At 37.1% G+C, this 10,344-nt stretch overlaps 1 protein-coding gene across 1 annotated transcript; it reads right to left on the bottom strand.

Annotated features, from left to right (window-relative positions):
- Positions 1–34: 34 nt before the first annotated feature.
- rec114 (REC114 meiotic recombination protein) lies at positions 35–9,476 on the bottom strand. Its single transcript, XM_085257845.1, has 6 exons — positions 9,217–9,476; positions 4,859–4,948; positions 2,929–3,012; positions 2,431–2,604; positions 1,317–1,391; positions 35–1,101 (listed from the first exon to the last, which is right to left on the bottom strand). Exons 1-6 carry the CDS (start codon positions 9,298–9,300, stop codon positions 937–939), a joined length of 672 nt encoding a protein of 223 aa, XP_085113971.1. The 5' UTR covers positions 9,301–9,476; the 3' UTR covers positions 35–936.
- Between the last annotated feature and the right edge of the window lie 868 nt (positions 9,477–10,344).

Here is a 10,344-nt window from a genome sequence, read left to right as displayed (position 1 = left end):
TATATATATATATATTTATTCTTGAAAATTTGTACAGCATATCATGGTCATTTAACTATATTTGATTTGTGACAAGATGTCTACTTTTAACAGAACTTTTATTGTGAAGCAAGGGCTTCAATGTCTGAAGCAATGACTTCAATGACTGGCAGTATTTAAATTTAAATGAGAGTGCTTACAGAAAATGACTACTGTGTGTCTAACTATCTTAACAAAAATAATATACGTATTATTTTTATTTCCTTTCCAGAGTAACTTAGGTGTCTTGTATATGTTGAAGTATGAGTGTTCAAATGATAGGAAAGGTGTAAAAAAAATATTTTTTTTATAATTCCCAATTTCATTAACTGATTTTTATTTTGTTCCTCTCTTAAACTGTATAGCATGGCTATAATCCTATGCAATATGTATTCTTAAATAGATATATGGAGGGCAGTTTGTTTTACTCAGTGAAGCTTTAATATTGTGGGATCACTTGGAAGCTGGCATAGCAAAATTCACTGCTGTAGCTGCATGACTCCTCTTTCAATACAATGTATCCATGTGTGGTGCAGTGGAAATGGACCTGCATTAAGGTGGGAACGAGGGACCAGAGTACATAGCCACGATCAAACATATAAGTGAGACCAATAGTTTTTTTTTTCTTCTTTTTTTTAAATAAAAAATGTAAAAATGAATGTTTGTTTTGCAAATTCTTTAATCAACAAATGTAATGATATTCAAAGCATCCTCTTTGGCCCATGTAACATAACAACTAATGTGTAATATAATTTCAAAGAACACTGGCACCAAAGCAACAAAACACTCCTCCACCAACAGGCACTGCCTACACGAACAAGTAAAAGAAAAAGAAAAAAAAACACAAACATGCACACACACACACACACACACACGCGCAAACTTGACCTTTCTGCCTTGAGCTCTTGTTAAGATTCTTTACTCTTCAACCAGTTTCCTCAGCTCCCCTTCCACCTTCTCTACAAATCCATAAAAGGTGGGATCCAGCAGACAAACACGCAGGAAATGCTCTAAGTCACCTTGTCCAAAAGAACTGTGTTGATATACTCGAGGTAGAGTCACAGCAGTGTCTCCCAAGCAGTGCTGTGGGAGGTCCAGAAAATATTTAAGTAAAATTGGAAAAAAAGAACTGATTGCGAACCCTGTGCCAGCCTTTATAATTTAAAAGAAAAGCCACTCAACAATCATTTTGCATTTCCAAATTAAGCCTACTGCAAAATTACAACTAACATGTTGCATAGTTGAAGCTTCATTTTAATAGCAGTTAGCTTTACTGCCTCTTATGTCACAATCAATACCTGGGTAAGACGTTTGATGGACACAGTTCCTCGGACAACCTCAGGTTTAACTCCCACAGCTTTTTCCTGACAAGTCTGCTGGCACATGATGAAACACAAAAGAAAAGAAGATTTGATATGCACAGCTTGACACCAGAGGGTTAAGAGACCAATCAATGGCCTTATTACTAATTGAAAGTTTTCCACCCCTCAAATCCTTTCATCTCAGCTCCTTCATTCTGTCTGTTTTCTAAAGGTCAAATTCAACCCCATAGTGGAGTCCGTTCCTTTCCCAGTCCTTCATGTTAAATGCTCTGAAGACCAGAAGCAGAAGAATTTGGTTTGCAGTTAATCATATGTTATGAACGATTTCAAGTTTAAAAATAAAGAAAGAAAAGATGACTGGCTTACTGCTATGAAGGACAATGAGTATGATTGTTAAAGAAATAGTCTCACCCTTACAATAGTTCAGTATGTTTATAGAGTTTAACTTACAACTGCTGAAAGGTTTTCAGAGCATGTTTTTTGTTTTTGTGTTTTATAAATGCTGGTTTCTTTTCTTAATCAGCAATTTCAATATTAAAGGCATTATCAAGAAGTACTTTTATCAGGGCTTAAGGGTCGTGCATTTCAAACTGTTAAATTCATAAACTATTTAAAATCCTTTCCTGTATTATAATATATGAATCTGTTGCTGTATTCTAAACCTTATCTTTTACTGTTATTGGCTAATGATTGATATATATTTCATAGTCTTTCTCACATACTGTAGTTGCAGTGTGACCTCTAAGAATAAGACAGTATTGTCAATAGCACCATCTAGTGAGTGCAATCTGGGGTTTTTATATAGATGGAGCTGACTACACCCTTGTGACACCACTATTTAAATGCACAGAGTAATGTCTAGGTGACAACTTTAATTATGGCAATTTACATTATGTTGATATACTTTTTAAATTTACACAATAAAGGATGCTCCTTTTCCAGTTCCATAAAAGACTATCCCAGAAAAAAGTAAAGTCACATATTATCTCTATGTTGTGGACATCTTGGTAAAATATTTTAAATGCATGGACATAAACTAGTTCTGTTTTTGATGTTGAAATTGTATTAAATGAAATAGAAGCTGGGCGACCTGTACTGCTGGTGCAGGTACGGCAGCAGGGGGCTGATTAGGCTGTAGTGGGGCGTAATCCTGAGTGGTGACAGGTATGTACTCCATCAGTTTTTCCACAGCACTTGAGCACTCATTTATAGCCTCTGCCATGCTGCATCCATCAAACTGCATCCTTATCATGCGGCTCTCACCCTGCAGAAATCCACAAACTCAGTCTGTATCTGTCAGTCAAAACTGCGCCAAGAAAAACACAATCTGTGGAAAACGAGCTCGGGTATTTAGACACTTAAATGTAATCTTCAAGCAACAAAAGAACAAGGCAGCCGTCACAGGCAAAAAAAAAACAAGAAACAAAAAAAAAACACCTAATCATTAAAATCTGTTGCTTTGTAAGTATTCCCCTTCAATTTGTTATGATGTTGTGAATGTAATGGTCTTGAGCTTGTTAGGGGTTTAAGATATTGCCATGGACGTTGAGATAAATTCTGTGGGATTGAAATGCATCTCACCACTCACCTTCACAATAAATCGAATCATCAGATTATCAGATTTCTGGTGTACTTTAATAGAATCTGAGCCACACAGCAAAGGAATTGTATCCTGAGAAAAGATAAGAGAACAAAGCAGAGGCATAAAACAGTTCGATCATTCTGACATGTTAATATATAAAGAAAAATATACACGAATACAAATGCTTGAATTATTTAGAAAACCCAAAGTACACAAAAAGAGCATTACAGTTTAATAAACCTGTTAAAAAAAATTGCTACCAAAAACTGTCTGCAGGGGTCTCTATTTGCTCAATAACCCTAAAGCTTCCGCTCTGAGGCTCTTGTTAAGATTTTTCACAAAAGCAGATAAACACGCTATAAGGAAACATTAGCCTGGTATTACTTAAAAACCCTGTAAACATACATTTGCTTTGACTTAAAAAAAAACAAAACAATGTAGGTTAGTCAATTAAGGTTGACTTAGAACAACTGCACTATATTATGGAGCAAGCGCTCTGTAGTCCTATAATGTCATCATTCTGCATTATGTAAAATCACACATGGCAAGCAATAGGAGAACTATCATCCTCAAATGTCCATGAAAAAGCATCAAGTTTTAAAAAACTGCACTCTGTTATATTAAAGGAAAACTTGAAGAAACTGAAGAAAATACTTTTTCTTAAAATGATAAAAAGCCTTTAGTTCTTTTTAGAATAGTAGTAATAGTATAGAAACATTATTAAGGTAATTTTGAACTTGCATTTAGAAGCTCAGAGTGATATTTGGCTTCATGCATCCAAAACAAGTCAGTCAAATCCCCTCACATTTGGGCAGAAATGTCAAGCTCTTCAACAGAATATTTCATATGGCCTTCATTGAACCCTTTTGTCTGGAAAACAGAATACTTTCTCAGATCTCAAAAAAATCTGCAGAGGAAATTCCACACATTTTCTCTTATTATTATGCTTAAAGTTTATTTAGAATGACATTTATACTACATCGACTATGTTATGTAAACATTTTCATCCTTGTCCATTTTAACTAAAAAAAAATTATCAAAACAAAGTATTATACATATATGGAAATGTATGTAGAAATATGTACATATGCTAACCAACCACTTCATTACAGCTTGCCAGTACTGGAATTGGACCCTTTTTTCATGGCCTATTATATTCATTAAGGTGTAAAAAGTGCATATTGGTCCATATTTGGTTGAAAAATCATGGATTTTGTTCCATACTGGCACAATAGCAAGTGGAGTCCAACCCATCTAACACCAAAGTAACTTAAATCTGCTTTCTTCCCCATTCTGATGTATGGCTTGAACTTCAGCAGGTTAATAGACCATTAACTATTGATTGACCATCACAGGCCTAAATGTGATGAGTTGCTACCATGCAATTAGCTGATTAGACATTTGTGTTAACAAGTTGAACATGCTTGCATCCTTGCAATAATTTGGGGGTAGGACAAACAACAAATAAATAAGCTGTGATCTAATACAAACAACTATAATTTCAACAACTGTAAGTGTAATCATTTTTTGATTAACATAATTTGATAAAAAGGTACACCACAATAAACATTAGTTGCTAAACGAGAACTAGCATATTTAAACATGCAAACAACACAATAAACAACACAAGCAGATTACATTTTCTCTCATTTAGTATATTTTAATCTGTGATAAGAAATCTTCCAGATAAAACACTATTTGAACACAACCAAAGTCTTAATTCTTTAGGGGAAAAAATTTAAAGGAAGTCAAAATTCAAACCTTTTTTTTTATTAGACATATCTGATTTTTTAATTATTTTATTTCAACCAATTATGAATCACAACCACAAAATATATGGTGTACCGGGATCTAAAAACTAATGTGTAATCTTTGTTGTATGTTGTGTTCACACAGAGAAATCTATGAGAAAAAAACAGTAACCTACTCTACTTACCAAGCTTTCTTGTCCCTGCAAGACCAGCAAGTGTCCAGATTCCACAATTGTGAGGACAATTTCAGGTTTGTTGTCCTTTGCCTCAAGTACCTGATGAAGAGAAAAATATTGAATTAGTCATTGCTTTTCCTAGAAGTAACTAGATATATGCATTTCTAAAGGATGCTTTTTTTAAATCAATAACATTGTTATTTTTTACTGATTAAGATAAATAATGTAGCTTATTAATATAACAATGACAGTAATGTTTTTTTGTTTCTGCTACATTTTAAGTCTTGGTTCAACAGCCCAAAGGTATGTGTACCTGATACAATTTCATGAAAATTAAAAATGTTCTTAAAAGAGATGCACTACCCAATATGGCTCATGAGTATCTGGAATAGCTTATTATTATTATAAAGTTAGTCAGATAAACTCTTGTAATTCAATGTTCACAACTTGCCTTTTCACTGAATTTTACAATTTGCAATTGCAATCTTGTGTGATCAATGTAAATGCGACTTAGCTCAGTTTAAATAACATGCTTTGACTCAATGTCTCTGAGCTGCCCTATGATATAGATGTACTTTGGTTTCATTCATTGGTGTCATTAAGAAATACACAGCTCTAGCTTGCCATCTAGAGTCTGGTGCAGTTAATGAAAGAAAACAGCACAAGGAATGGAGTTTTTCAAACATGAAAAAACAAAAACAAATGCAGAAACAAAAACAAAAAGATAATTATACAACCAGTAGGTACAACCAGTTAAATACTTTTATACTTTGAATAGAATTATTTTTAAAAATGCAGTAATTATCTAAATAAATAGGCTTTTTCTACCATCAGCTGTTTGTTACTTCATTTTCATGTTTAATACCGAAAGCATAAACAGCCCAAGTACATGCTCTATTTGATTGGGAATCTGGAGAGTCTGGAGTCTGGGTCAATGCCTTGGGCTATTAGTTATGCTCCTTGAGTTCTTCTTCAGCAGTTTTTGGAGTGTGGCAATAGGCACTGCCAGGCTGCAAACAGGAGGGTCTATTGCCAAGAGGGGTTGCTTGGTCTTTCGGTAGGTGGTTCCTGTCAAGTAACATCCATGAATTGCAGCACCCCTTGTTTCCTTGCAGAAACACTGATTTTAATGTTGCGGCTAATATGTCTATATTCCTACAGAGACAACATTAGAGCAAAAAGAAAATTAATGTAAGATATGGTGCAGTTGTAGTGTCTCTGTGCCTCAGCACTGCAAGACGTAACCCAAAGTACCTCCTGCTACTAGATAGCATAATGAAGGTAGTTTTAATGTTGTTTTATGCTGCAACTCATAGAAATTAAGGAAAGGAACTTTGAGTTAAGTTATTGTTCTATTTTTAATCTGTTCCCATAGATCTGATTTTATGTCTTGAAGGACATGTGACTAAGTTTTTATACCACACAATTATATGAATATCAAAACTGAATTTAAATTAGGGAAGAACTAAGTAAACCATCAAACAAAGGTGCTCCCAGTCAGCACATATTCCATCTGCTATAAAGTGGAAAGCCAAATACTGTAAATCATTTTTTTCCCTAGTTCAAAAAAGATCTTTGATGGTCGACTATGTAAAATATGTACAGAGCCCTAAATCAAAGCAGTATATAAAAACTTTTCAAAGTTGCTTTTTCAAATATGTAATCTCATTTATATTCATACAAAACAATAAAAATATATTTATCCATAAATTCATGTTAGTATATACAATGCTGTTAAAAAGTATTTTTTCCCACCTCCAGATATTTATTTACTTAGTGTTTGTCACACTGACATGTTTCAGGTATTCAAAGACATTTTAATATTAGAAAAACATAACCAGAGAAAATGCAAGACATACTTTTTAAATAGTAATTTTATAAATCAGGAAAAACCCTCCAATGTCATTTTTTACGCATTTATGCATCTGAATCAAATCTAAATCTGGATTCTGACAAGCCCACTCCAAAGCCATTCAGTGGTAAACTTGCTGGTGTGTTTCGGACCATTGTCCTGCTGCATAACCCAAGTGCCCTTGAGCTTCAGGGCACAAACTGATGGACCGAGGGGTTTCTGGTAGAAAACAGAATTCATGGTTCCATCAACTAGACGAGCCTTTATGGTCTTTATGGTCCGCAGTGATTTTTTTTTCCACCTTGGAAGCTTAACTACGGTAAGTGAAGCCTGCAGTTCTTTAGATGTTCTTATGGGTTCTTTTCTGACCTGGATGAGTCTTCAGTGCACTCTTGGAGTCATTTTGGTAGCCCAACAATTGTGGATAATGACTCTCACTGTGGTTTGCTAGAGTACCACAACCTTAGAAAACACCACCTGGGTCTGGGTGCAGTTCCCCCTCCAGGGGCAAGGGTACCTAGACCCGGTTCGTAGAGTACGCTTGGGGAGTGTGATTGTGTGTACAGTGTCTCTTTATGTCTGTCTCCACGTTGGTTGAGTGTGGAGTAAGTGCATATGAGAGCATGAGGGTGGGAATGGATGTTTGTATCTGTGTGTGCCTGTATGTCTGTGTCTATATGTCAGGTTGGGTATCAGATGCCACCTCTCTGGGGACATCTCAGGCCCTCCAAGGTTTGGAGGCCTATCTCCCCCCACCACCACTTCCCCTGCCAGTGGCGGACTCCCTCAGACATCGGTGCGTTGGTGGTTCTTTGTGTCTGGGGATGGGCGTCCAGGTACACACCGGCTCACTCCTTGGCGGCCGCTTATCGGGGCCTGGAGCCTGGGGCTCGCTTGGGCCACTTCGGAGGTGGGGTGCCCCCGGCCTCTCGGCCTGGGGCTCGGTCACTCAGGCACAGCTGGCTGCCGGCGGAGCTCATGGGCGCGTCACTGCAACTCCCCCTGGCTTCTGCTCCGCGGCTGCTGAGTGAGCCCTCATCTGGGACTCTCCTCAGCTCTTTCTGGGACAGTGGCGCGGCTGCCCCTCTGTTGGTCTTCCTTGGTCTCTTGTGTTCTGAGGGCCTCTGGATGTCTGGAGTTTTGATCTCCTCCATACCTGCTTCATGCCCTGGAGGACAGGGCTGTGGCCCCCCACACCCTCTAGCAGATCATTACATGAAGGACCCTTTTAAAAAAACAAGCGCGTCCATGCTCACAGGTGTACACACGGGTGATCACACCCACAAACTACACCCTTTTTGGCTCCTATCTCAAAGCACACTGTGTTCTGTTGATCTTATGTGCTGCACAATAATGTTTAATATTTAGTATTTACTGTCATATTCCCATATATCATTGTGATGTTGTTTATTCTATTACTCTTGTTCTCTTCTGCTTGTTTTCTTTTTTCTTTCTCAGCAGGTGATCCAGGTGATTGATATATGCATTTTTTTTTCTCTTTTTCTTTTTCTGCCCGTTCTGTTGGTTTATGTTTTTTGCCCTTCTCCCCCGTCCCTCTTCTCAGCTGTTTCTCTTTCCCTCTTTCTTTCTCCCCTTCTTTCCCCCAGTCAAGTCTGTCCCGTATTCAGTAAGTGAAAATAAAATAAACAATAAAAGGTGAATCAAATGGACCATTATGGCAAGGCTGGGATGGTCAATTTAGTAAAGTAAATCCGTTGGGCATCTTTCTTTGCCTTTAGACAATAATTCTGATGGCAAAAGAGCCAAACGGGACAGGCAAAAAAGAAAAAAAAAAGAAAAAGCTTTTTAATACTTTTCAGACTTATGGATGTCAATGATTTTGTTTCTCATTTACTCTGGAGTATCTTTAGATTGTGGCATGATGTGTGGCTTTTTAAGATCTTTCAGCCTGCTTCACTTTTTCAGACAGGTTCTATTTAAGTCTATTTTTTTTTTATTCAGCAAGTCAGACAGTAATCAGACCTGGCTAGTGAAATTGAATTCAGCATAAAAATTAAATCATTATTTAAAAACTGCATTTCCTATTTACTCTGGTTACCTTTGTCTAATACTAAAGTTTGTCAGACTATCTGAAACATGTCCCGCAAATATTAAAAATTAACAATACCCCCCCCCCAAAAAAAAGAAAGGGGGGGGGGGGGGCTTTTTCACAATTTTGCTGGCAGATAACTTAAAATGTTCGTAGTAAATGGTTGTTATTAGAGATAATTAACACCACTCTGGGGTTTCATCAACAGTTATGGTGCTAAGGGAAAGCTACTCTTTATGAGTCACAAAATTAGACACGTTTCCTTAACTAGGAGGTGGGTTCTAAATAAAAATCCTAATGAACAATATATTAAGTACGTTTTTTTATTCGTGTGTGTATTTGGCCAATACGCTGCACTGACTAAAGTTATTGTCAGGCAGAAAGCTAATACAGCTAGGCTAGCTTAGGAAAGTTTGGCTAGCTAGGGCAAGGTTTTTTAGTAATACGTAAATGAAGGTCAGTTACCTTCCACGGTGTTACACCTGTTTCCTTGGAGCCAGGGATGAAACGCCCATAGCGTTTTAACTTCCAAATACGAGTGGAGATCATTTCCAGCAGCGGAGTAGTTTTGTTTTGATATTTTCTGTCAAACCCAACCAGCTATAGCAGAATCCAGTGCCAGCAGAAGAGCCTGAACGAAACATGGACCGCGCGCGAAAATTAACGTCAGCGTCAACTGAGAGGCTTTTTTTTTTTTTTTAAATAGTCAGAGGTGACAGTAACATTAAAGAGACATGACACTCAGTGCTGATTTGGATTACGTTAAAACACTTTGCCCCAAACCTTTGCCCAATACTTGTGTAATGTCAGTATTACAGTGCAATATATACAGTGGTAAGAAAATGTGGGTTTGCAGGGAGCTGTTCTGAAACATGTGACAGTGTATGTTACAAACCCAAGGTTCAGCATCACTTCCTCAGCAGGAAGCTGGCTCATGTCTCCACATGTGACCCAGCAAGTTTGGAACACTTGATGCTGTATGGGTGTACAGTAGGAGTGTGACTCCAGTTTCAGATGCAGGTGGACTGAACTGCTGAAATGTTCCATTATTAATAGTTAAATGTGTGGTTATAATGATAGCTAAATACTAACTATAATGCATTAGTTCAAGTGCTCCAGTATTGTTGAATGCTGGCTCAGTGACATTGTTCACTGGGATAAGAGCTGGCAATATGTCCTACTGGACTACACATTAAGACAACAGTGCATGTAGCAGTTTCTATTTTAATTTTGTTTTCTGTTCTCAGAGCAGAATTTCAAAATGGCCATCCTAGCTTGAAAGTAACTCACAGTTTGTGTCTCTTAGATATATAGATACAGTTGTGTTTAGAAGTTTACAAACACTGATCATAGCCATGTGTGTCATGGTAATTATGGGTGTTTAATGATTCCTTTGAACTGCTCTTTTTCCTGGGAGCAATGATTGTACAGCATGCATCTTTAATTACCTTAAAAGACAGGATTTGGTTACACAAGATTTTAGTTTGGATTTTCTCTCATTTACACAGGGTCAAAAGTATATATACAGACTCAAATATCCGCATACACCAGTGACCACACCCAAGCTAAGGTATGATGTGAGACAGAAGATGA

The sequence above is a fragment of the Mchenga conophoros genome, linkage group LG1, assembly GCF_057382185.1.
Source record: "Mchenga conophoros isolate Kocher_MC1m ecotype Shallow Benthic linkage group LG1, M_conophoros_male_GT1.1, whole genome shotgun sequence".
Lineage (NCBI taxonomy): Eukaryota > Metazoa > Chordata > Actinopteri > Cichliformes > Cichlidae > Mchenga > Mchenga conophoros.
This window is presented reverse-complemented; position numbering and strand designations above follow the sequence as displayed.